This window comes from Suncus etruscus, chromosome 8 (genome assembly GCF_024139225.1).
Source record: "Suncus etruscus isolate mSunEtr1 chromosome 8, mSunEtr1.pri.cur, whole genome shotgun sequence".
NCBI lineage: Eukaryota > Metazoa > Chordata > Mammalia > Eulipotyphla > Soricidae > Suncus > Suncus etruscus.
This window is the reverse complement of record NC_064855.1, coordinates 35,863,408-35,891,117: the sequence shown is the minus strand read 5'-3', so window position 1 is coordinate 35,891,117 and position 27,710 is coordinate 35,863,408. Positions and strand designations below refer to the sequence as shown.

General features: G+C 40.5%; 1 protein-coding gene across 1 annotated transcript in view; it reads right to left on the bottom strand.

The window, feature by feature from the left end:
• IFT88 (intraflagellar transport 88) overlaps window positions 1-27,710 on the bottom strand; it is a 133,425-nt gene that overhangs the window by 17,129 nt on the left and 88,586 nt on the right. The window contains exons 21-24 of the mRNA XM_049778222.1: window positions 19,087-19,139; window positions 15,607-15,672; window positions 12,479-12,585; window positions 3,222-3,288 (exon numbers count right to left, since the gene is read on the bottom strand). Of these exons, the coding sequence (XP_049634179.1) occupies window positions 3,222-3,288; window positions 12,479-12,585; window positions 15,607-15,672; window positions 19,087-19,139 (293 nt within the window). The remainder of the gene's footprint in view (window positions 1-3,221; window positions 3,289-12,478; window positions 12,586-15,606; window positions 15,673-19,086; window positions 19,140-27,710) is intronic.

Below are 27,710 nucleotides of genomic sequence, written 5' to 3'. Positions count from 1 at the left end.
TTTGGCCTCATGGGCTGACAAAGGCTGTGCCCTGCTGAGTATATCTGGTTTAAGTATATCTGGGATAGATTCTGCAGAGATCCAGAGATTCAGAAGGCAACTAACCCAACCCCAAGCGGACATTTGAATACATTAAAACAGGCATTGGGGAATGGGAAAAGTGAAGAGATTTCTGATATCTGGGGATATATTAGAGATGCAATTGTCTGCCATATTCATGGATGGCTGAGAGACATGAAATGGCTACACCTTGGTGTGTACTGTCTTGGACACTCTTGTGACTTAGGCTTATTGCTGCTTTAACTAATTTCTTAAGATCTTGGTAACAAGGGGCTAAAGTGCAGGGTAGGAGGATTATGACGTTCTGCTGGAGAAGTTGAGTTGACACTTGGAGAATCATGTTGTCTTATTAGAAGTGAATGCAACTGAACATATTTGGCAAAGCAGAAAACTGAACCAAGAGGGGGAAATCCCTGTTACTGTTTCCATCCCTACATAAGTTTGGAATCACAAGGGCATTTCACATGGTAGCACAGCATTAGACCATGTGTCTTCCCAAGAAGATATTCATTTCTCTGAAAGAAGGGGGTCATTCCTAGGTCCTTAGCACTTAGCACAGTGTTTGGTGCCTAGTATGCAACCAACAAATGTTTGTGAACAAATAAAAGGCCTATTTAGACTAAGGGCTATATTTCCTTTGTTTTTATTCATAGACCATAAATAATATAGAATATAATTGGGCAGTTTGATGAGCCTACATCAGATATGTATGAAAGAAGCATGAATGTAGGTTTATTTTTAGATAAAGATATATTTATATTATAAAAGATACATATTTCAGAAAAAATATTTTTAGAAGCATGAAAATTATGTATATCTTTTAGATACCAATTTAACATTTCTTTTTCTTTTTGTGGGGGGGCACACTCAGCAGTGCTTAGGGGTTACTCCTGGCTCTGCACTCAGAAATTGCTCCTGGCTCAGGGACCATATGGGATGCCGGGGATCAAATCTACGTCTGTCCTGGGTCAGCTTCATGCAAAGCAAATGCCCTACCACTGTACTACCACTCCGGCCCCAACATTTATTTTTTCAAATTATTTAAAACTGTCATACTTCTGCTGTTTTATTTACATTACCTGTTCTTTTCCCATACTACCAGTAATAAAACAGAGATTCTAAGAATAATAAAAGGGATTGGAGTGATAGTGCAGCAGTAGGGTGTTCGCCTTGCATGCGACTGACCCAGGACAGACTGGAATTTGATTTCTGGCGTCCCATATGGTCTCCTGAGCCAGGAGCGATTTCTGAGCACAGAGCCAGGAGTAAGCCTTGAGCGTCACTGGGTGTGGCCCAAAAATTCAAGAACAAACAAACAAAAACAACCTCAAAAAACTAAGAATAATAAAAAGGGAAGGAAAATTTATAGAATCTTTCCATAATGATACCATAAAAGGTCAAAGTCAAGAAAATTAGAAAGGCAAAGAACTTTAGAAATCACCTAAAGTGATTATATTGCTGGTCCAAAGACATGGTATCATGATTCATACTGATATACGAAGGTACTCTAATGGACCAGCATTATTTTGACACCAAAAGTGAGGCAAATAAAATCTCAAAGTTCTAGCCTTATGTATGTACATCCTTAGAAGGTAATTTTGGGGGTTCCTCCCAAGCAGAGCTCAGAGGGACCAGAAGTCTCTTCTATGACACTTGGACTATGTGGCTCAGAGGTTTCAAGCTTGGCATAACAGTATGCCACTGAGCAGTACAGAGTATAGCCTGTACTTTGGATCACATCCTAGAGTGCTTATAGGCCCCTGGAATTATTCTGTAGTGCTAGGGAAAGGAGACCACGTGAAGCCAGAGAGAAAACCAATACCTAATATGTGCTAGATAGCTCCAGCCTTTGAACTAGATCCTGGTCCTAAAATGTAAAAATTGTAACTTACCTAAGGCTTCATTAGTATAGACCTCTGTAACTTACTCATTGTGCACCTGCTTATCAGCCAATTGTGGAAACAAGTACTGTTATTTAAGAGTTGGTGATGCCGTGCCCAAGAATAAATGAGTGGATAAAGAAATTGTGGTACATCAACACAATGGAATACTACACAGCTGTTAGAAAAAATAAAGTCATGAAATTTGCTTATACATGGATGGATATGGAGAGTATTTCGATGAGCAAAATGAGCAAGAGGGAGAGATATAGAATGATTGCACTCATTTGTGGAATATGAAAAAGATAGTATGGTAATAATATCCAGGGACTCTAAACCTGGGTGAGGACCAGCCCATGGTATAGGAAGCTTGTCACAAATAGTGAGGGAGTACAGTTAGGTTAGAGAAGAGACCACTATACAATAATAGTTGGAAATGATCACTCTGAGCAAGATTTGAGTGCTGAAAGGAGATAAAAAGATATGCATGATATTCCTTCAGTAACAATATTGTAAACCACAGTATCTAAAATGAAAAAAAGAAGAGAGAAAGAAAGAGATAGAGTTAGAGAGGTATGAGGGAAACTGAGGACAATAGTGATGGGAAATGTGGGCTAGTGAAAGGTGTTGTACACTATATGAGTGAAACTCAATGATCAACTTTGTAACCGTAAAAAAAAAAAATGTATTATGAACAACCTTGTAAATCATGGTGTTTAAATTAAGTAATTAAAAAAAAAAAGAACTGGTGGGCCAGAGAGATAGCACAGCAGTAGGACATTTGCCTTGTACATGGCCAACACAGGACTGATGGTGTTTTGAATCCCGGCATCCCATATGGTCCCCCGAGCCTGCCAGGAGTGACTTCTGAGTACAGAGCCAGGAGTAACTCCTGAGCAACGCCAGGTGTGACCCCCCCCCTCCAAACAAAAACAGAAATAAGAAAAAGAACTGGTAATGCTCAGGGGACTATAGGTGGCTGCATGCAGGGGTAGATCCTCAGCACTGCATGGTCCTTCAAGCACCACCAGGAGTAGCCTCTGAGCACTACCAGGTATGGCCCCCCAAATAAGAACAGAATAGTGTTAAAATCCTGATATTTACAACCATCCCATTTACACATTACATTAGCTACTCAAAAAGTAAATCAGATTTAGTATATTTTCCTGTATATCAAACAAACAGAAAGAATACTTTTAGATTATCTTAAGACATTTTTTAGAAGTGTAGGTAATGGAAATCCATGCAGTCCAATGTTCCATGTTGACAGATAACACTTACCGCTGCTTGCACTCCCCTCTCGTTTGCTGCGGGGACCCCCGCTGCCATCTCTACCAGATTTCATGCGCTAGAGTGAAAAGAAGCTGCATTTAGAAGATTAAGAGAAATTCCTATAAACCTGAATATAAATAAAAACTCATTTAAAAAAATTAACATTACTAAAAAGAAAAAAATTAACATTACTGAAACTCCAAAGATTTACTGTTCTACTTTCCTAAAAGTTAAATTCAAACTGATGATTATTTGAATGTTAAATCTATTGGTGAGAAGATAAAATTGGTTTGGAGGGCAATTGTTCAATCTGCTCCCTAATATCTAGGATAACTAATCACTCCACAGTAAATACTCCACTGGCAAAATGTTACAAATGCAGATATTTTTTTGTACAAATATCTTGAAAATCAAATATATTTATTTAGATTTTTAGGTTTTTGGGCCACATCTAGGAGTGCTCTGGGCTTACTCCTGCACTCAGAAATTACTCTTGATGGTGGATCAGAAGATCATATGGGAACCCAGGTAGGCAGCATGCAAAGCAAATATCCTATCTGCTGTCTTCTGGCTCTCAAATAGTTTTTTTTAAAAATGTATTCACGGGGCAAGAGCGATAGCGCAGCAGTAAGGCATTTGCCTTGCATGCAGCTGACCCAGGATGGACCGTGGTTTGATCCCCTGGTGTTCCATATGGTCCTCCAAGCCAGGAGCAATTTCTGAGCATAAAGCCAGGAGTAACCCCTGATCGTCACCGAGTGTAGGAACACTCCCCTCCCCCAATGTATTCGGGCCTTAAGCATCTTAGTTTGAGGGGAAAGGGATATAAGGAAAAAGAGTTATTTTCCACACTGTTCCTATTCTATAATGGCTGGACCTGAACTGTTGTGTGTGTGAATTTTTAAAATTCAACTTCTGCAGTATACTACAAAAGTATGTGTAAGTACACACTTACAAAATATCTAAAACCTGTTCACAGTCTAGTTTCTTAGTTGCAAATCCACTCTTGTGCTGGAGCAGTAGTACAGAGGGTAAGACCCTTGCTCTATATGCTGACCTGAGTTTTATCCCCAATACTTTTTTTTTTTTTTTTTTTTTTTTTTTGGTTTTTGGGCCACACCCGGCAGTGCTCAGGGGTTACTCCTGGCTGTCTGCTCAGAAATAGCTCCTGGCAGGCACGGGGGACCATATGGGACACCGGGATTTGAACCAACCACCTTTGGTTCTGGATCGGCTGCTTGCAAGGCAAACGCTGCTGTGCTATCTCTCCGGGCCCATTATCCCCAATACTTATGATCCCATAGGCACCACCAGGAGTGATTCCTGAGCACAGATTCAGAATTAAGACCTGAACATTTATGGAGCCTCCAAACAAACAAACAAAAAATCCATCCGTAAAATATAAGAAATACCCAAAGCTGTAACATTCTTAAGCTTCTTTAACATTTTATGGTTATTTTGTGTTTTGATTTGGTTTTAGGATATCTGTATTATCATTTAATATACCTCAAGTCGTAGTGATAGTACCACACATGTGTATAATGGTTAATTTCAAGATACAGGATAGTAAATGGCATCAGATTTTGATAACCATATATATTTACTCTATAACTGAAATGAAAATATCTTAACTTAGATAACTTATTGAGTACCTCAGAAAAAGAATGTCACAGATTAATTAAAGCAAATTAATTTTTTTTTTGTTTTTGGGCCACACCTGGTGGCGCTCAGGGGTTACTCTTGGCTCTGTGCTCAGAAATCGCTGCTGGCAATCTTATGGGACCATATGGAATGCCAGGGATCAAACCTGGGTCCGTCCCAGGTTGGTCGTGTGCAAGGCAAATGCCCTACCGTTGGTGCTATTGCTCTGCCCCCTAATTTTTCTTTTATGTAAAATATTAATGTAATTACTATGACAACCCTGACACTTGGGTTAGATTACTGACACTGTAGTCTTCTAGGGAAAAATAACATTTTCTTTTAGTAATCCAAACTCATTTTCTTTTTTTTTGTTTCTTTGTTTTTTGTGACACACTCAGCAGTGCTCAGGGATTACTCCTCACTCTAAGCTCAGAAATTGCTCTTGGCAGGCTCGGGGGACTATGTGAGATGCCAGGATTCAAACCACTGTCCTGCATGCAAGGCAAACACCTTACCTCCATGCTATCTCTCCGGCCCCAGTGTATTTTATTCACTGTTGGGTTAACTGGTTTTCACTCTAAACAAAGATGGCTTCTTCTTTACATGTCAAAAACCCTCCTGGAGGGGCCGGTGAGGTGGTGCTAGGGGTAAGGTGTCTGCCTTGCAAGCGCTAGCCAAGGAAGGACCACGATCCCCTGGTGTCCCATATGGTCCCCCCAAGCCAGGGGCAATTTCTGAGCGCTTAGCCAGGAGTAACCCCTGAGCATCAAATGGGTGTGGCCCAAAGAAACAAAACAAAACAAAACAAAAAAATTGCATTGCTAAAGCGATGACAGTTTTCAAGGAGCTAATTCATAATGTTCCTAATTCAAACTTCTGCCTCAGAGCATCCAGACATGACAGAGCAAGTCTTTCTTGCCTGGCAACAGTTCTAGGCCTAGAATTGCTTACTGCTGGCATTAATGAATACATGAATATACAATGTATAAATACTTCTTCTTATTCATGACTGTGACCCCAATGACAAAGAAGGTAACAATCGTCTTTTCCACCATACTTCTAGTATGAATATACTAGTATATACTTCTATATATTCTAGAATATACTTCTAGTATATAGAAGAGGATTCTATTCATACTTCTGAAAACCTGGTTTGCAAAAACTTTAAACTTTAGCCTTTTAAAATAGGGGTTGTGGGGCCGGGCGGTGGCGCTAAAGGTAAGGTGCCTGCCTTGCCTGCGCTAGCCTTGGACGGACGCGGTTCGATCCCCCGGTGTCCCATATGGTCCCCCAAGGCAGGAGCAACTTCTGAGCACATAGCCAGGAGTAACCCCTGAGCGTTACCGGGTGTGGCCCAAAAACAAAAACAAAAACAAAATAGGGGTTGTTGTGATTTATTTAAACATATCTGTCTTTTGTGGTCAATACAAATTCTTTTCTGTTTTATAACATAAATGGTTTTATAACCATTAAAAATTCAGTCTGATTTATTTTATTTTTAGTTTCCTTCTCCCTTAAATCAGACCCCATTTCCTAAACTGGCATTTGATCATTTGCAAGGTAAACCCTCAGGAGCATAAATTCTAGGCCAGAAACCTCAAATCAAACCTCAAACTAGAAGTAATAGTTCAGAAATTAGGATGCCTACCTTGTACATGGCTAACATAGGCTCCATTTTTGGGATCCCATTAAGTCTACCAAGTCCTCCAGGAATGATTCTTAAGTGCAGAGCCAGGATAAGCCTGAGCACCCCCTAAAAAGTACTTGGAGAATGTTTTTAAAAAAATACATGTAGAGCTTCTTAAATCAAGAATAGGTAATAGGGGGCCGGGCGGTGGCGCTGGAGGTAAGGTGCCTGCCTTGCCTGCGCTAGCCTAGGACGGACCGCGGTTCGATCCCCCGGCGTCCCATATGGTCCCCCAAGAAGCCAGGAGCAACTTCTGAGCGCATAGCCAGGAGTAACCCCTGAGCCTCACAGGGTGTGGCCCAAAAACCAAAAAAAAAAAAAAAAAAAAAAAGAATAGGTAATAGGCTTCTTCTCTTTCTCCTTTTTGCCATTATTATTGCCTCCAGAGGAAAGAAAAAAAAAAAAAAAGCTAGGGGTTTTGTTTTGTTTTGGGGGCCATATCCAGCAATGCTCATGGATTACTTCTGGATCTATACTCAGGAATCACTCCTGGCAGGGTTTGGGAGACCTTATAGGGTGCGAGGAATTGAACCCAGGTTGACTACTTGCAAGGTCAATGCTCTACCCACTATATTATCTCTCCAGCCCCAAGGAGATTGATTTTGTATTCTTTTCAGCAGTTCAGGGTAAATCCGATGGGATTACTTATGACATCCCTGGTTTCACTTACACAAACATATTATAAAATATTTTACTCAATATAGAAGAATTATCCTACCAATATTTATAGAGGTATAAAGATCTTTAGTAATAAAGTCTTGAAATTAGTATTGTTATAGAAAGTTACTAACTATAAAAGAGCTATTTAGCTAACTGTGGACATTTTTAAAAAATTAAGATTATAGCATTACAATTCAGGCATTAATAATTTTATAAAGAAATTTTAATTATAGGAAAGTCTTTTATGTATTGAGATATAATCTAAATGAGAAACACAAAGAAAAAGTAACAAAAATTTTCAAGTTGAAATTTAGAGAGTATTGTTAATTCAGAAGTTTATTATGTTTTAATAACTACTAAGGTTTTATATACTACAAATCCAGAAAGTAGAATTCTCTGCCCATGGGCTCACAATCTAAGCAAGACAACTGAAATGAGACATACAACAATTATCTAAGAAGTAAATTCTCTTAGTACATAAGAATTCTGGGGGTGGGGATGAAGTGGTAGTACAGTTCTTAGGACACTTGCCTTGCACTTGGCCAACTTGGGTTTGATCTACAGTATCCTGCATGGTCTCCCGAGCATCACCAGGAGTGTTTCCTAAGTGCAGAGCGAAGAGTAACCTCTGAGCACCACTAGGTATGGCTTAGCCCCCTCACCCCAAAAAAGAATTCTTTCTCCTTAATCCTCTTCTCTTTAAGATTCTTTTTGTCTTCCTTTTATTTTTTTTTACTAATATTTCCCATGCACTTTATGCTTATGAGAAAAATATAAGTGAGGAAACATAAAAATAAGTCTGTGTAAACTTTAAGAAAAAGTACTGAAGAATAATAGATAAATGGATTTAAAGAAATAGGAAAGTAAATGTTTTATGGACAAGTGCTATGACTTTGAATTTCAAAAGTAACAGTATTTAAGAAATAGATAGTGGAGTCTGGAGAAATAGTAAAGCAGGGCATTTGCCTTGCATATGATGGACCTGGGTTCGATCTCCAGCATCTCATATGGTCTCTCAAGCCTGCCAGGATTGATTCCTGAGAGCAGTCAGGAGTAATACCTGAGTGCCACCAAATGTGGCCCCAAACCAAAAAAAAAAAAAAGAAATAATGTGTTTCACAGCATAATTATTGCAGTTTTAATTAATATACAATAGAAAAGTTTCACATAACCATATTCCACATAACCACATTTTTGCAAAAAATTGTCAAAATCTGCAAAACTTATGCAGTAAAATAGTGAATTAAGGAGAAGCTAAGGGGCCGGGTGGTGGCACTAAAGGTAAGGTGCCTGCCTTGCCTGCGCTAGCCTTGGACGGACCGCGGTTCGATCCCCCGGTGTCCCATATGGTCCCCCAAGCCAGGAGCAACTTCTGAGCACATAGCCAGGAGTAACCTCTGAGCGTTACCGGGTGTGGCCCAAAAACCAAAAAAAAAAAAAAAAAAAAAAAAAGGAGAAGCTAAAATGAAAGATCTAAATGACAGATATTTACACATATTATAAAAAGAACAGTGAACAAATATTAGTGAAAAAGGCATTACTCAAACAGTAAAATAATCTGAATAGGTAATAAACATTGAATAATCTAAATGCATTAAAGGAAATCATAGGTATTTACTATTATTTCTTGTGGGGGAGGGCACATTTGACTCAGAGTTTACACCTGGCTCTGCACAACTATCAGGACAATGGGATCATATGGGATGCCAGGGATTAAACCCAAATTGGCTGTGTGCAAGGTAAGCATCATATACTCACTGTACTAGCACTCCAGCCTTTACTATTCTTCTTGTTTTGTCTTGTATTTTGGGCCACAACCAGTGGCATTCAGATATTACTCCTGGTTCTGTGCTCAGAAATTACTCTTGGCAAGCTTGGGGGACCCCATGTGGGATGCAGGATAATGAGCCTGGGTCTCCTACCTGTTGTACTGTCTCACTGGCTCCATTCTTTATGACTCTTTTTAATTTATTTTATTTATTTATTTATTTATTTTTATTTTTGGGTCACACCCAGCAGCGCTCAGGGATTACTCATGGCTCTATGCTCAGAAATCACTCCTGGCAGGCTCAGGGATGCTGGGATTCAAACCGTCCTTCTGCGTCTAAGGCAAATGCCTTACCACTGTGCTATCTCTCCGGCCCCCCCTTATGATTCTTTTTATTTATTTTTTTTTCGGGCCACACCCATTTGATACTCAGGGGTTACTCCTGGCTAAGCGCTCAGAAATTGCCCCTGGCTTGGGGGGACCATATGGGACGCCGGGGGATCGAACCGTGGTCCATCCTATGCTGGCGCTTGCAAGGCAGACACCTTACCTCTAGCGCCACCTCGCCGGACCCCCCCCCCTTTATGATTCTTAATTCAGCCATTAAATCACTCATTTTACTGAGTAGATTCACATCAATGAGAAAAAACAAATTCACTATATCAATAAATTTATAAACATGAAAGAAAAAGCCATTTCACAGGCTGAAGTGATCCCTGAGTGCAGAGCCATGCGTGATCCCTGAGAAATGCTGGGTGTTGCCAAGGAACCCCATGTCCACCCAAAAGAAAGCCATTTCCATATATTCATTTATAAATAGTAAAATTCATTGCACTATATGACGATCAGTTCACAGTAGTCATTAAAAAGAGTTTAACAATACACAGACTGTAATAAAGGGCAGAAGAACCAAAGTCAAAGGAAGAGAGAAGCAAATATACAGGCAAGTCACAAGTACTGTAAAGATCAAAGAGAATAATATTTATAATTATCATTACAGAATATAGATAAACAAAATTTAAATGATAAGGTCTAAGAAAATTGTGTAAAAATAAGTGTGAATATCTTTAAATACAAAATGTTTTGATTTTTACCATTTATTTGTTTCCTAAGATTTCCTTGAATTAAAGTCTCCTAAGGTGTGAAAAACAAGGATAATGCTAAGGAGTTAAGTAAGCACTGTACAAGTTTAAAAGGAGTTAACATTGAGTCTACTTTTTTTTTTTTTTTTGGTTTTTGGGTCACACCCAGCGGTGCTCAGGGGTTACTCCTGGCTGTCTGCTCAGAAATAACTCCTGGTAGGCACGGGACCATATGGGACACCGGGATTCGAACCAACCACCTTTGGTCCTGGATTGGCTGCTTGCAAGGCAAATGCCGCTGTGCTATCTCTCCGGGCCCACATTGAGTTTACTTAACCAGAGACTGTAATGTTAATAACAATTTTTCCAGTTAAGATGCATAACTTGTATTAATTTTGTGTTTAGTATAAACTATGAGTTCTGTTTAGTATAAACTACTGAATCTTAAACACATAAAGTCACAAGAACTCTTTTCTCATGTACTTATAATTCTATACTAGGTGACTTTGTTTTTGGGGCATGAATGGTGATTCTCATGGGTTATTCTGGCTCTGTGCTCAGGTTTATTCCTGGTGGTACACAGGGGAACCATATAAGATGCCAGGGTTTGAACATGGGTTAGTACATGCAAGACATGTGTCCTACCTACATTGTACTATCACTCTGACCCTATTCTAGGTGACTTTAAATGACACCTAATTTTTTGTTGGATTGGCTTTGTTTTGGGGCCACACTCAGCAGCTCAGGGCTTACTTCTAGCTCTATGTGCAGGAATCAATCCTGCAAGTGCTCGGGGAGAGGGCAGGGATTATAAGTAGTGCTGGAATTTGAACCCAGGTCAGCCACATGCAAGGCAAGTACCTTACTTACTATACTATCTCTCCAGTCTGGCAACTAATTTTGTGTTTTAAAAAATATTGACTTGAACTTTGTTCTTGTATTTTCTTATATTTTTTGGAGGTGGGGTCTCCAAGAGGAGAGCTCGGAGCTGAGCATTATATGAGTGAGGTTCTTATCCAAATGGGCCCAAGGTCCTATGTGAGGGCCTGAGGATGCAGTGCTGTTTGGGTGGAGACTACCTGAGCAGCAGGGAGGGGCCTTTGGGGGCCCCTCCAGGTGATGCTCAGAACACGATATGACGATGGTACTGGGGGCTGAAACAGGCCAGGCTGCAATGAAAACATGTGCAGCCCTTACCTTGGTGCTGTCCCTTGCACCTGGGCACTGCTAGGCACCACCAACAATGCAAAGTTCTGAACTGGGTTATTGGCCTGTATCCCCAATATTTCAGGACTCTGCCTTGTGCCTCCAGTCAGGTTGGTTAAGACTCATAGGTGTTCACTTCCTGAACACCGTTGGGAAGGCCCCACTGAAAAAATTTGGAGTCACAATTCATTTACTTTGAAAAAAAAAAAAAACCAATCAGGCCACATCTTAAAAGCAATACTCACATTTTGAAAGCAAACATGAAATTTAGACTTTTGTCATAGCTGAGGATAATGAATTTTTGACAAAATGTAAGCTTAGAGAATATACTTTTTTTCTATGCAAGGCAGGCACTCAAACATTAGGCCAAAATTTGAATGATTTTAGGCTCACATTTAGAAGTGATTGTTATTTTAAACATCTATAAATAATTTATAGATCTTGCTTTATAATGGCATGTACCTGAAACTTAAAGTTTCATGGCACTAACAATTTTTTGAGGGAAAAAGCATTGCTCAGGAGCCAATGGGGTTACTCCTGATAACACCTCAATATGCAGTTGACCCAGTATAATGCCCAACACCATATATGGTCCCCAAACCCTACCCTGCCAGGAATGATAAGTGAGCGTAGAGTTAGGAATAAGTCTTGAGCACTGCTCGTTGTGGACACAAAACAGAAACAAAAGTCCAAAAATTAAGGTAATACTTAATTTGTAGTGTGGAAAATAAGTGTGATATATTACCAGTTGCTCACTAATGACTATTAAAATCTATTATACTACCTTTTAGAGAGAGAGAGAGAGAGAAAGAGAGAGAGAGAGAGAGAGAGAGAGAGAGAGAGAGAGAGAGAGAGAGAGAGAGAGAGAGAGAGAGAGAGAACACGTTTCTGCCAGGAGTGTGACCGGACAAACTTTTTCTTAAAGAACTGGAGCTATTCTTTATTTTATGCCAGAGCAGAAAAATGTCACCTTTCTCTCTCTCTCTCTCTCTCTCTCTCTCTCTCTCTCTCTCTCTCTCTCTCTCTCTCTCTCTCTCTCTCTCTCTCTCTTTTTTTTTGGTGATATGGTGGTTTGGTGGTAGTGGTGGTGGTGGTGGTGGTGGTGGTAGGGTGGTGGTGATGGGTGGATCACCACTCTTAGAGGAAAAGTAGCTCAACTGAGCTATAGGAGGCTGACATTTTGAAAATTAATAGACAGAAGTTTTCGGCCCATATGAGATACCTGTTCCCTTATCTCTTTCATTTTTTCCAATCTCTTGAGTTTTGTTGCATATTCTTGAACTTCTTTTAATCCAATATCTGTGCACAGACGAACCAAGAAACGCAGACCTAAATCGCAAAAAATACACTTAGGAAAGTATTTCTGTCCCATGTTGTGAGTACAGCAAAACTATGAACTCAGTTCTCTGGGACACAGGAGGACAATGAACAGTGCTTCTCTGACAGAGAACACTGTTCTTAGGGTATGGAGAAATGATGCCCTGTCCTTCAGTAGGACCATACTATATTCAGTTAGACCCCTGCCCTAGACTTTGATTCCTTATCCACTCTTTTTTTTTTTTTTTTTTAAGTTTTTGAACCACACTCACTGACGCTCAGGGGTTACTCCTGGCTATGCGCTCAGAAATTGGTCCTGGCTTGGGGGACCATATGGGACACCAGGGGATCAAACCACGGTCCATCCTAGGTTAGCTACTAGGTTAGTGGGTGCAAGTCAGACACCCTACCGCTTATGCCACGGCTCTGGCCCCTCCTTATCTGATTTTCTTTTTTTTTTTTGGTTTTTGGGCCACACCCGTTTGACCCTCAGGGGTTACTCCTGGCTATGAGCTCAGAAATCGCCCCTACTTGGGGGGGCCATATGGGATGCCGGAGGATTGAACCGCGGTCCGTCCTATGCTAGCACTTGCAAGGCAGACACCTTACCTCTAGCGCCACCTTCCCGGCCCCTAATTTTTTTTTTTTTTTTTTTTTTTGGTTTTTGGGCCACACCCAGCGGTGCTCAGGGGTTACTCCTGGCTGTCTGCTCAGAAATAGCTCCTGGCAGGCACGGGGGACCATATGGGACACCGGGATTCGAACCAACCACCTTTGGTCCTGGATCGGCTGCTTGCAAGGCAAACGCCGCTGTGCTATCTCTCCGGGCCCGCGGCCCCTAATTTTTAAAATAACTTTTGACTATCACTTATTAAAGTTCTACTCAATGTCTTTTATTTCCATAGAATCAATCCAAGCTCCATGAAAGCAAAGATTTTTCAATGTTAGAACCTCAATAAAAAAAATTATGTAAGCCAGGGATGGCGAACAAGTTCGACACAAAGAGCCAAAATTTTAAACTGTGAGAGTCAGAGAGCCACACCATGCAGTGACCTGCCAAAACAGACAAACACTCACACAAAAGCATCTAATTTTAACAATAATATATTAAACACATATTGCATTTTGCCATTTTGAGTGAGGGTAAAAATCTTGCAGGGATGGTGAGGGTGTGCTGCGTCCTCCACACTAAGAACTAACGGTAAGATGTGACACAACACATGGGTCCCCCCCCTCCATAGCCCATGCAGTTGTTTCCGAGGGATGGGAGACGGGATGATGCAGCCTGGGGGCGGGACTACGCGCTCAGAGATCTCTTCTCAGAAGTCCCTCCTCAGAAGCAGCTGAACAAAATCCAAACTTGGCAAAGAGCCACAGTATACAAAATAATAAGAGGCAAAGAGCTGCATTCATTTTGGCCGGGAGCCGCAAGTTCGCCACCCCTGATGTAACCAATAGACTACTCATTCCATAAGATTTTTTAGTTTGTTTTTGGGCCACACATGGTGGTGCTTCAGGGTTACTCCTGCCTTTCACCAGGAGTCTGGAATCACCCCAGGTGAGCTGAATGGAATGCTGGGGTTTAAACCAGGGTCAGCCACTAGCAAGGCAAGCGCTCTACCCACTGTGCTCCACATTCCATAAGAATTTGCAAGTGAATGATAAATTCATGCCCGTTAATATGACAAAAGTCACAGTGCTGGAATAATAGAAAATGGTTAAAATCACTATACCGATGCCTACAGAATTATTTAACTTGATAATTTATAAGAAGATAATTGCTATTTTTTTTTTTTTGTTGTTGTTGTTGTTGGCCACACCTGGTTCTGGGCACAGGGATTACTTCTTAGTAAGGTTCAGGAAACCATATAGAGAGCTGGGGATCAAACTGGGTTTGGTCACATGTAAAACAGGAGACCAACCCACTGTACTATTTATTCCTGAAAAGGAATGTTTTCTTTTATCATTCTATGAGCAACATTAAGCACATGTATTGCAAGTTGTTATTTAGCATACAATTGTCATAGCAGAGTTCAGAAGACAGTTCAGTGTAGGCATGGGATATTTCTTCCCCCAAACCCTTGTGGGCCCAACTGTATATTTTCTTTGATGAAGTATCTATTCACAACTTTTGCCCATTTCAAAAGTTGTTTTTTTATTGTTGAGTCACATAGCACTTTTAAAACAGTATTTTTTTAAAGGGCCTAAGAGATAGACAGTATAGCAGTTAGGGTTCTTGTCTTTTGTTTTGTTTTGTTTTTTGGGCCACACCCTTTTGACGCTCAGGAGTTACTCCTGGCTATGCGCTCAGAAATCGCCCCTGGCTTGGCGGGACCATATGGGATGCAGGGGGATCGAACCGTGGTCCGTCCTATGCTAGCGCTTGCAAGGCAGACACCTTACCTCTAGCGCCACCTTCCTGGCCCAGGGTTCTTGTCTTATGAGCAACTGACCCATATATATATATATATTTGTTTGTTTGTTTTTATTTTGTTTTTCGGCCACACCCGTTTGATGCTCAGGGGTTACTCCTGGCTAAGCACTCAGAAATCACCCCTGGCTTGGGGGGGGGGGGACCATATGGGACGACGCCGGGGGATCGAACCGCAGTCCTTCCTTGGCTAGTGCTTGCAAGGCAGACACCTTACCTCTAGCCCACCTCACCGGCCCCTATATATATTTTTTTTTTGATATATTGGGCCGCACCTGGTGAAGCTCAGGGGTTACTCCTGGCTATGTGCTCAGAAATCACTCCTGGTTTGGGGGACCTTATGGGATGCCGGGGATTGACCCATGGTCTGTCCTGGGTCAGCCACATGCAAGGCAAACGCCCAATTGCTGTGTCATCGCTTCAGCCCCAATGACCCAGATTTTACCTTTAGCACTCACCTATGGTCGTCTGAACCTGCTGGGAATGATCCCTAAGCACAGAGCCCAGAGTAAGCCCTAAACACTGCTAGGTGTGGCCCAAATGTAATCATCATATTAGGACAGGAAGCATAAGTCTAATTTATAAAGTATAATTTCACTTACATTCAACGTTCTCTGGAAATTTTCTGTGAATTTCCTTATATGTATCTAATGCTTTTTGGTAGTTACCTGTGAATAAAACAAAACAAAACAAAACAAAAAAGCAAGGCAAGAAATACTAGTAAATTATCAATATTAATAAGATTTGTTAAAAATTAATTTTAACACACTTAGCAGGTTTAGCAGGAAAAATTTTAGTTTGCTACAAATATAATAACCATCTTTAATTTAAAATGTAGCCAAATAATAAAAGCTCTGAATGGAAATCTACAGATAAAGCCAATTTGAAAAGGATGAAAGAAGTTGACCTGTGATAGCTAAGAAGGTTTAATTTTTTTTTTTCTTTTTAGAGGGGAGCTTAGGGCACACCTGTAGCTGCTCATGGGACAATATGCAGCACAAGTGACCATATTGAAGTCAACCACATTCAGGTCTTCATAAATATATTTGCTTGAATGTGATTACTTCCGAAAGAACACACAAATAATAAGTATTTGTTGATGTTGAGGGAAATTACTATGTACTGTGGCTTAAGCATGGAAGGGAGACTTTCATTTGTCTTGTATCACTTCTGTTAATCACTTGAATGCATTAAAAATAAAAATAAAATTCAGGCATTTGCTTTCTATATTTATTTATTTTGTTTTTTGGGTCACATCCGGCAATTCTCAGGAGTTCCTCCTGGCTCTATGCTCCGAAATCGCTCCTGGCAGGCTCGGGGGACCATATGGGATGACGGGATTTGAACCACGGTCATTCTGCATGCAAGGCCTACCTCCATGGTATCTCTCTAGCCTCTATTATATTTATTTTTAATTTTTTTTTATTGAGGCCATTGTGAATTACAAATCTTTCACAGTTGTATTTCAGGTGTTTAGTGACAGTGAATTAGAGCCATTCCCACCGCCAGTGTTGACCTCCCTCCATCATAGTTCCCCACATGCATCCCAACCCTCCACCCTTAGCCTCCTGGACTACTAGTGTAACAGGTCCATTAATTGTTTAGTTTGTTATAGTTTGGGTTTCTGGATTCTGTTGTCACTGACTTTGGCTTGGGAATTTAGATCTGACCTCTTTTTCTTTTTCCACTCAATGTTACTGAGACAAGTTGGCTGCTGGGGCCCATCCACATTATTTTTCTTTCCTCAATTTGTAAAAAGACATAGGAATATGAGACAGAATAAAGTGATTCAAGTTCTATGGGTCTATGGAAAAGCAGTAGTCCTTATCTAGAATATAAGTAAAGCATTTGCTTTATACATAAAAATTAAGATACAGTACATTTCCTAAAAATTAAACAATATTCCAGATAAATGGTAAATTTTTTTTGTTTTGTTTTGGGTCACACCCGGAGGTGCTCAGGAGTTACTCTTGGCTCTACATTCAGAAATCGCTCCTAAAAAAAAAAAAAAGCAAGCAAGAAAGAAATCGCTCCTGGCAGGCTCAGGGGACCTTATGGAATGCCAGGATTCGAACCACTGTCCTTCTGCATGCAAGGCAAATGCCTTACTCCATGCTCTCTCTTCGGCCCCAATAAATGGTAAATTTTAAGATAATTTAAATGAGTGTACTATTAATCTCAATGTCACCTCCTTAGTTGGAAAAGACAAAAATTATCTTTTTGGTGGTAGTTTTTATTTTATTTCATTTTATTTGGGGGAAATAACACCCAGCAGTGCTCAGGAGTTACTCCTGGCAGGCTCAGGGACCATATGGGATGCCAGGATTTGAACTGGAGTCAATCCTATGTTGGCTGCATGCAAAGCAAAAGCCTTACCGCTGTGCTATTGCTCCAGCCCTGGTAGTTTTTATTTTTAAACATTAAAAAGATGTAAAAAGCATTTTACTTAGTAATAAGATTATCCTACTTCACAGAGCAGCAATGAAAAGAGCAATTAATTGGAGTCAAAGATCTTCTCACTAAAGAAATTAAGCTGGAAGTCATTGGGATGGACTGTGCTGCCTCAAGTAGTCATGAGGATCAAGTGAAACAGCAAGAAAAGCATCAGGACACAGTAGATTCTCAAAACAATTAGGACCTACTTTTCTTTCTTACTTTTTTTTCCCTTTTTTTTTGTTTGTTTGTTTTTGGGCCACACCCAATGATGCTCAGGGTTTACTCCTGGCTATGCATTTAGAAATTGGTCCTGGCTAGGGGGACCATATGGGATGCCGGGGGTTTTAATAAAACCACAGCTGTGTGCAAGGCAAATGCCCTACTGCTGCATCACCACTCCAGCCCCGAGGACCTACTTTTTTTTTGGTTTTTGGGCCACACCCGGCGGTGCTCCGGGGTTACTCCTGGCTGTCTGCTCAGAAATAGCTCCTGGCAGGTACAGGGGACCATATGCGACACCGGGATTCGAACCAACCACCTTTGGGAGGACCTACTTTTCTAACCCACATTTCAATGCCTCAAGAATGTCACACTATTACTTCAGACTAACTCTTCATTAGGCCAATACTTCATGTCTTAGATATTTTATGTATGATTGACAATGACACAACTACAGGTAATTTAGAATTGTATTAAAAAATAAAGCATCTATATTTTAGTTATGTTCCTATTCCAGTAAGGAAGACCTTAATATGACAAATTTACTCACTAAATGATGTAAGCACCTCTAGTATGCATGTATTCTGTGAAGGAAATCACAGGGAAAAAAAAAAACATCCTACAAAAGTGTTAAGTAGAAGATATAAATATAAATGTTTTTTTTTTGGCAGGGCCACACCCAGTGATGCTCAGGGGTTTGGTTCTGTGCTCAGAAATTGCTCCTGGCTTGGGGGACAATAGGGATGCTGAGGATCGAACCAAGGTCTGCCCGGGATAGGCTGTGTGCAAGGCAAACTACCTACTGCTGTGCTATTGCTCCAGGCCCATAAATTAATATTTCAGAATTTGTGAGTAAGGCTGACAATGATCACATTAATCTTGAGAAATAAAGAGTCTGTTTTTTAGGGGCTGGAGAGATAGTTCAGTGGTAGGGCATTTGCCTTGATTGCTAGCAGCCAACCTGGGAGGGAGTCAGTTCGACTCCTGACATCCCCCCAGCCTGCTAGGGATGATTTCTGAGTGCAGAACCAGGAGTGACCCTGAGTGCCACTGGGTAGCACAATCAATCAATCAATCAAGTTTTAAAAAAGAATCTGTTCTTTAATAGTGGTTTTTTTTCAGGGGTGCTGAAATATGTGATTGAGACACATTTTGTGTCTAGTTGTAGTTGAGTATGGAGAACATGCTCTATGTGAATATGGGTTGAATCTCTTCTAGGTAACATCCTGAAAAGAGGAAAAACTATAACCAACTTTTAAAATAATCTTTTTCTGTATGTAATAATTAGATTTTTCACATTTCTGTATGTAATAATTAGATTTTTCACATAATGTACAAATTAATCATTCTATTATTCAATAATGCAATTAGTACACATTTAATTATCTAAAGAGAGAAAGAAAATATTTTAAAAGCAGATTATTTACCACTTCTTCTAAAACAACTAGCTACCATCAGTTGCCATTTCACTTGTGTAGGCCTATAAAAAAAATAAATTACATGAAATCAGATATGAAACAAAAATAACCTAACACTATAAAAAAACAACATAGCTAGACTAAATGCCATATGCTTTTCATAACTTGTCTTTATCAAACCTTTATTATTAAAAACATATTATTTCTTTTACAGATGTTAAGAATTATATCAATGGTTACTCTTCTAATACTATTTACCAATATAATAACCTATTATATCTCTCTTATTTCACACTTTGGGGGGGTTGGGCTACACCTTGGGGTACTTAGGTTACTATTCATTCTGCACCTAGGAATCACTCCTGGTGGGGGTCAGGTGATTGATTATATGGAATGTGGGAGATCAAATCCAGGTCAGCCACTTACAAGGCAAATGCCCAATCTGCTATACTGTCACTGCAGCCTCTTTCACACTTTTGGAAATGAACACAGTTTAAAAATCAAAACAGGATGCTTCCAAGGTTCCCACTACAAATGCAAGAAAAAGTGTCCATGTACCTTCTGCCTGATTCTGGGAGCCCAAATGGAATGGAGAAATAAAGGAGAAAAGAGAAAGTGAGCACCCCAGAGTACAAGCACTATGAGCCTGCTTTCATCCAGAGAAGAATCGAAAATAACCGAGTTACAATAAATATATAAAGTGACATAGGGAAGAACCGTTATTTTCATATCTGGAATAAGAGGGCACCAGAAAGCCATAATTTCTGGTTTTAAGATGTCAACTTTAGGGTCTGGAGAGGTAGCACAGCGGCGTTTGCCTTGCAAGCAGCTGATCCAGGACCAAAGGTGGTTGGTTCGAATCCCAGTGTCCCATATGATCCCCCGTGCCTGCCAGGAACTATTTCTGAGCAGACAGCCAGGAGTAACCCCTGAGCATTGCCGGGTGTGGCCCAAAAACAAAAAAACAAAAAAAAAAAAAAAAAAAAAAAAAAAAAAGATGTCAACTTTATTATTATCATTTTGTTTGTTTGTTTGTTTTTTTGGGCCACATCCAGCGATGCTCAGGGGTTACTCCTGGCTATGCATTCATAAATCACTCCTGGCTTGTGGGACCATATGGAATGCCTGGGAATTGAACCGCAATCCATCCTAGGTTAGCAAGTGCAAGGCAAATGCCCTATTGCTTGCACCATTGCTTCAGCCCAAGATGTCAACTTTTACTTCATAATGTCTTTTTATTTTTTTAATTAGCCTGCCAAAAAGAATACGGAAAAAGACTGATGACTTAAGATCAATTGAATGTGAAAGATGAACAAAAATCTCAAATGGAACACAAAGCATACAAAATCATACACAAATGACACATGAAGGAGATAAAAAGCTATCTTTTGTAGGGCCAAGAAAGGTACATCTCGAGGATTTTTAAAAGGGTATACAAGAGAAACACAAAAAGCTTCTCTGAAAATTATCAGAAATGCTTAAGCAATGGAATTACCAATGAAGTATCTATACACAGAAATGCAAACCGACTGAAAAATCTAAGTAAAATAGGCTACAACCTATGTTGTTAGCCATCCTTTATCCTCAGACTTGCCCATGGAGTTTCTGTCAAGGGCTTATATTGTACAAAGTAAAAACAAAAGTGAAGTCTAGAAGTAAAAGTCAGAGAAAGATACAGTATTACAAATCTGCTACTGTAGCTTTTTTTGTTTGTTTTGGTTTTGGTTTTTGGGTCACACCTGGTGATGCTCAGGGGTTACTCCTGGCTATGCGCTCAGAAATCGCTCCAGGCTTGGGGGACCATATGGGATGCTGGGGGATCGAACCGTGGTCCGTCCTAGGCTAGCACATGCAAGGCAGATTATCTACTGCTTGCGCCATCGCATTTTTAAGTGGGTGTTATCTAGAATACTATTGGCCCTAGATTATAGTGAGAATGAAAAGAAATAATATGAAAGGGGAGACAGACATGAAATAACAAGAAACAAGGGTCAATGGGATTCAGGTACACTGGTGGGATTAAGAAAAGACAGAAATATCCATAGAGTCAATAACACTTATATCATGAGAAACAAATGTCAACAACCAAACTTAAAAAGGTGCCTATTACTCTCATCCACTGCTGTTGGGAATGCCCCCTAAACTTTTTAAACAGGGGGCCAGTTCACTGTCACTCAGACCATTGGAGGGTCTGACTATAGTAAAAACAAAACTTATGGGCTCCCTGTGTGTGATACCAGGCGGGGGAAAATCCGCGAAAGTACACCGGCCCAGTGGGGCTCAGCTGTGAAAGACTGTGAGTGTGACCTGTCTATGTCTGTCTACTGTCCTCTTGCGTGAAACTCTTGCGAGTGGGGCAAAAAGAGCCTCCAGAAACCTCGCTCGCCCAGACGCCATTTTCAGGGAGGGACTTCAGAGCATAAAAGCCGGCTATCCTTTGCAAAAGCTGGCTCCCTGTGTGTGACACCAGGCGGGGAAAATCCGCGAAAGTACACCGGCCCAGTGGGGCTCAGCTGTGAAAGACTGTGAGTGTGACCTGTCTATGTCTGTCTACTGTCCTCTTGTGTGAAACTCTTGCGAGTGGGGCAAAAAGAGCCTCCAGAAACCTCGCTCGCCCAGACGCCATTTTCAGGGAGGGACTTCAGAGCATAAAAGCCGGCTATCCTTTGCAAAAGCTGGCTCCCTGTGTGTGACACCAGGCGGGGAAAATCCGCGAAAGTACACCGGCCCAGTGGGGCTCAGCTGTGAAAGACTGTGAGTGTGACCTGTCTATGTCTGTCTACTGTCCTCTTGCGTGAAACTCTTGCGAGTGGGGCAAAAAGAGCCTCCAGAAACCTCGCTCGCCCAGACGCCATTTTCAGGGAGGGACTTCAGAGCATAAAAGCCGGCTATCCTTTGCAAAAGCTGGCTCCCTGTGTGTGACACCAAGCGGGGGAAAATCCGCGAAAGTACACCGGCCCAGTGGGGCTCAGCTGTGAAAGACTGTGAGTGTGACCTGTCTATGTCTGTCTACTGTCCTCTTGCGTGAAACTCTTGCGAGTGGGGCAAAAAGAGGCTCAGAGGAGCACGGCCGCTCCGCTTCGCTACGCGGCCGTGCACTCTTTCTAAGGAAAGAACTCCATTGCAACAAGAAGGAAAAATCACACTAAGAACGGCGCTATATCACAGAAGCAAACATTTCTCTCTGGACTGTCTTCTCTGTTACATGCTCGGGCCTAAGATTTGACCCAGTGTGAGGCTTCATCCACGGAGGACTCCCCTCCCTTAGAGGCAAGTCAGCCCATCCAGAAAGGGAGGAGCCAGAGGAGTGTGCTGCCTACATCATATAGACAATGAATACCACTACAACACGTAGAAAAACCCACAATACAAATGTGACAATGGGGAAACAGCGCAGGCCAGCATCAGACATAGAGAATGAAGATGACAATTCTGAGGACCAGATAATGACTGAACAACTAATCAACCTCTCAGATAAGGACTTTAGACTAGCAATATGGAAGGTGCTCAACAGACTCCAAGAAACCATGGATCGAGTTGAACAGAACACTAATAAGAACCAAGAAAATATGAAGGCAGAAATGACAAAACTCCAAACTGAAATAACATGTCAACTAACAGGCCTGAAAAACTCAGTAAACGAAGTGAATGACAAAATGGATAAGCTCTGGGACAGGGTATCAGAAGCTGAGAATAGACTTGGTGCTGTGGAAGATGAGATACATAACAATTCCATACAGCAGGAGAGATTGGACAAAAAACTTAAAGCAAATGAGCAGACAATGGAAAAATTAGTCAAAGAATGGGAACAGACGAAAATAGAAGTCTATGATAAGATCAACAGAAACAACTTAAGAATCATTGGAGTCCCAGAGACCCAGGAAGAAAATTTCCAGGAAGAATCAATGGTCAAGAACATCATTAAAGAGAAACTTCCAGAGCTAAAGAATATATGTGATCAAATCCTGCATGCCCGAAGAGTACCAACCAAAAGAGACCCCAGAAAAACCACCCCAAGACACATCCTAGTCACAATGACAAATCCCACAGATAGAGACAGAATTCTGAAAACAGCAAGATCAAAAGGGGAAATCATGTTCAAGCAAGCTTCCCTGAGATTTACAGCAGACCTGTCACCAGAAACGCTCAATGCCAGAAAGCAGTGGTGGGATATTGTGACAAGACTGAATGAAATGAATGCTTCACCCAGAATACTATACCCAGCAAAACTCACTTTCCGGTTTGATGGAAGAATACATGGTTTCACAGACAAAAAACAGCTCAGAAACTTCACAGACACAAAACCAGTCTTAAGAGAAAAACTGAAAGACCTAATCTAAGACAAGACTACCCAAAAGACACACCAAATTTTGAAATAAAGATGGCGTTAAATCCCAGGACAATTCTTTCTCTCAACGTCAATGGACTAAATGCACCAGTTAAGAGACACAGAGTGGCTAAATGGATCAAAAAACTCAATCCAACCTTCTGCTGCCTACAAGAAACGCACCTGAATAGTCAGAACAAACATAGACTCAAAATAAAAGGCTGGAGAAAAGTTATCCAAGCAAACAACACCCATAAAAAAAGCTGGAGTGGCCATACTAATATCAGATAATGCAAACTTTATACTCAGGAAGGTTGTAAGGGACAAAGACGGACATTTTATATTAATCAAGGGGTACGTAGAGCAGGAAGAATTCACTCTCCTAAACATATATGCACCGAATGAGGGGCCAGCAAAATATTTAATACAACTGCTGACAAATCTGAAAAATAATATCAACAACAACACAATAATTGTGGGGGACCTAAACACGGCTTTGTCAACACTGGACAGGTCAACCAGACTGAAACCCAACAAGAATATACTAGACCTGAGGAGAGAAATGGAAGAAAGAGGCCTAGTGGATATATATAGGACACTCCATCCCCAGAAACCTGGATACACATTCTTCTCCAATGTACATGGGACATTCTCCAGGATAGACTACATGCTGGCACATAAAACATACCTCCATAAGATCAAGAGGATAGAAATTTTGCAGACTACCTTCGCTGACCACAAGGCTCTGAAATTATTTGTGAACTCCAAAGGGACTCAGAAGAAACACTTTAACACCTGGAAGTTAAACAGCCTCATGCTCAATAACCAGTGGGTCCGAGATGAAATCAAGGAGGAAATAAAAAGGTTCCTGGAAACAAATGACAATAAAGACACAAACTCTCAGAACTTATGGGACACAGCAAAAGCAGTACTGAGAGGAAAATTTATAGCTTTGCAAGCACACATCAGGAAGGAAGAAGGAGCTTACCTGAGTAGCTTAATGACACAGCTAATAGAACTAGAAAATGTTCAACAAAAGGACCCAAGAACAGGAAGACAGAAGGAAATAACAAAGCTGAGAGCAGAAATCAACGAAGTGGAAACTCAAAAAACAATCCGAAAGATCAACGAAAGCAGAAGTTGGTTCTTTGAAAAAATAAACAAGATTGATAGACCACTGGCAAACCTAACAAAGAAAGAGAGAGAGAGAAACTTGATAACTCGTATCAGGAATGAAAAAGGAGAGATCACTACTGATATGACAGAGATTCAAAGGGTAATCAGAAACTACTTTGAAAAACTCTACGCCACTAAAAATGAGAACCTGGAAGAAATGGATAAATTCTTGGACTCTTATAATCTTCCACGGTTGAAGGAAGAGGATGTAGCATATCTAAACACCCCCATCACCATTGATGAAATTAAAACAGTAATCAAATGTCTGCCGAAAAACAAAAGCCCAGGTCCAGATGGATTCACTAATGAATTCTATCAAACTTTCCAAGAGGAACTACTGCCAATCTTGGCAAGACTCTTTCATGAAATTGAACAAACAGAAACACTTCCAAATAGCTTTTATGAAGCCAACATCACCTTGATACCTAAACCAGACAGAGACGCTACCAAAAAAGAAAATTACAGACCAATATCACTGATGAATGCAGATGCAAAGATCCTCAACAAAATCCTGGCAAATAGGATTCAATGCCTCATTAAGAAGATCATCCACTACGATCAAGTAGGTTTCATCCCAGGAATGCAAGGCTGGTTTAACATCCGTAAATCTATCAACATAATACACAACATCAATAACAAGAAAAATAAAAACCACATGATCATATCAATAGATGCAGAGAAAGCATTTGATAAGGTCCAACACCCATTCTTGATCAAAACTCTCAGCAAGATGGGAATGGAGGGAACCTTTCTCAATATAGTGAAGGCCATCTACCACAAGCCAGTGGCAAATATTATCCTCAATGGAGAAAAACTGAAAGCCTTCCCTCTAAATTCTGGCACAAGACAAGGCTGTCCTCTCTCACCACTCCTATTCAACATAGCACTGGAAGTACTTGCTATAGCGATTAGGCAAGAAAAGGATATCAAGGGAATCCAGATAGGAAAGGAAGAAGTCAAGCTCTCACTGTTTGCAGATGACATGATACTCTACTTAGAAAACCCTAAAGACTCTATCAAAAAGCTTCTAGAAACAATAGACTCATATAGCAAGGTGGCAGGCTACAAAATTAACACACAAAAATCAATGGCCTTTCTATACACCAACAGTAATAAAGAAGAAATGGACATTAAGAAAACAACCCCATTCACAATAGTACCACACAAACTCAAATATCTTGGAATCAACTTGACTAAATATGTGAAGGACCTATACAAAGAAAACTATAAAACTCTGCTCCAAGAAATAAGAGAGGACACACGGAAATGGAAACACATACCCTGCTCATGGATTGGCAGGATTAACATCATCAAAATGTCAATACTCCCCAAGGCATTATACAGATTTAATGCCATCCCTCTAAAGATACCCATGACATTCTTCAAAGAAGTGGATCAGACACTTTTGAAATTCATTTGGAACAATAAACACCCTCGAATAGCTAAAGCAATCATTGGGAAAAAGAATATGGGAGGAATTACTTTTCCCAACTTTAAACTGTACTACAAAGCAACAGTTATCAAAACAGCATGGTATTGGAATAAGGATAGGTCCTCAGATCAGTGGAATAGGCTTGAATACTCAGAAAATGTTCCCCAGAGATACAACCATCTAATTTTTGATAAAGGAGCAGGAAATCCTAAATGGAGCAGGGAAAGCCTCTTCAACAAGTGGTGTTGGCACAATTGGATAGCCACTTGCAAAAAATTAAACTTAGACCCCCAGCTAACATCATGTACAAAGGTAAAATCCAAATGGATTAAAGACCTCGATATCAGCCCCAAAACCATAAGATATATAGAACAGCACATAGGCAAAACACTACAGGACATTACAGGCATCTTCAAGGAGGAAACTGCACTCTCCAAGCAAGTGAAAGCAGAGATTAACAGATGGGAATATATTAAGCTGAGAAGCTTCTGCACCTCAAAGGAAATAGTGCCCAGGATACAAGAGCCACCCACTGAGTGGGAGAAACTATTCACCCAATACCCATCAGATAAGGGGCTAATCTCCAAAATATACAAGGCACTGACAGAACTTTACAAGAAAAAAACATCTAACCCCATCAAAAAATGGGGAGAAGAAATGAACAGACACTTTGACAAAGAAGAAATACGCATGGCCAAAAGACACATGAAAAAATGTTCCACATCACTAATCATCAGGGAGATGCAAATCAAAACAACGATGAGATACCACCTCACACCCCAGAGAATGGCACACATCACAAAGAATGAGAATAAACAGTGTTGGCGGGGATGTGGAGAGAAAGGAACTCTTATCCACTGCTGGTGGGAATGCTGTCTAGTTCAACCTTTATGGAAAGCGATATGGAGATTCCTCCAAAAACTGGAAATCGAGCTCCCATACGATCCAGCTATACCACTCCTAGGAATATACCCTAGGAACACAAAAATACAATACAAAAACCCCTTCCTTACACCTATATTCATTGCAGCTCTATTTACCATAGCAAGACTCTGGAAACAACCAAGATGCCCTTCAACAGATGAATGGCTAAAGAAACTGTGGTACATATACACAATGGAATATTATGCAGCTGTCAGGAGAGATGAAGTCATGAAATTTTCCTATACATGGATGTACATGGAATCTATTATGCTGAGTGAAATAAGTCAGAGAGAGAGAGAAAAACGCAGAATGGTCTCACTCATCTATGGGTTTTAAGAAAAATGAAAGACACCCTTGTAATAATAATTTTCAGACACAAAAGAGAAAAGAGCTGGAAGTTCCAGCTCACCTCAGGAAGCTCACCACAAAGAGTGATGAGTTTAGTTAGAGAAATAACTACATTTTGAACTGTCCTAATATTGAGAATGTATGAGGGAAATGTAGAGCCTGTTTAGGGTACAGGCGGGGGTTGGGTGGGGAGGAGGGTGATTTGGGACTTGGGTGATGGGAATGTTGCACTGGTGATGGGTGGTGTTCCTTTTATGACTGAAACCCAAACACAATCATGTATGTAATCAAGGTGTTTAAATAAAAAAAAAATTAAAAAAAAAAAAAAACAAAACTTATGAACGAATTCTTATGCACACTGCATATACCTTATTTTGCAATGAAGAAACAAAACAGATACAAATACAATCTGTGGCCCGTGGGCCA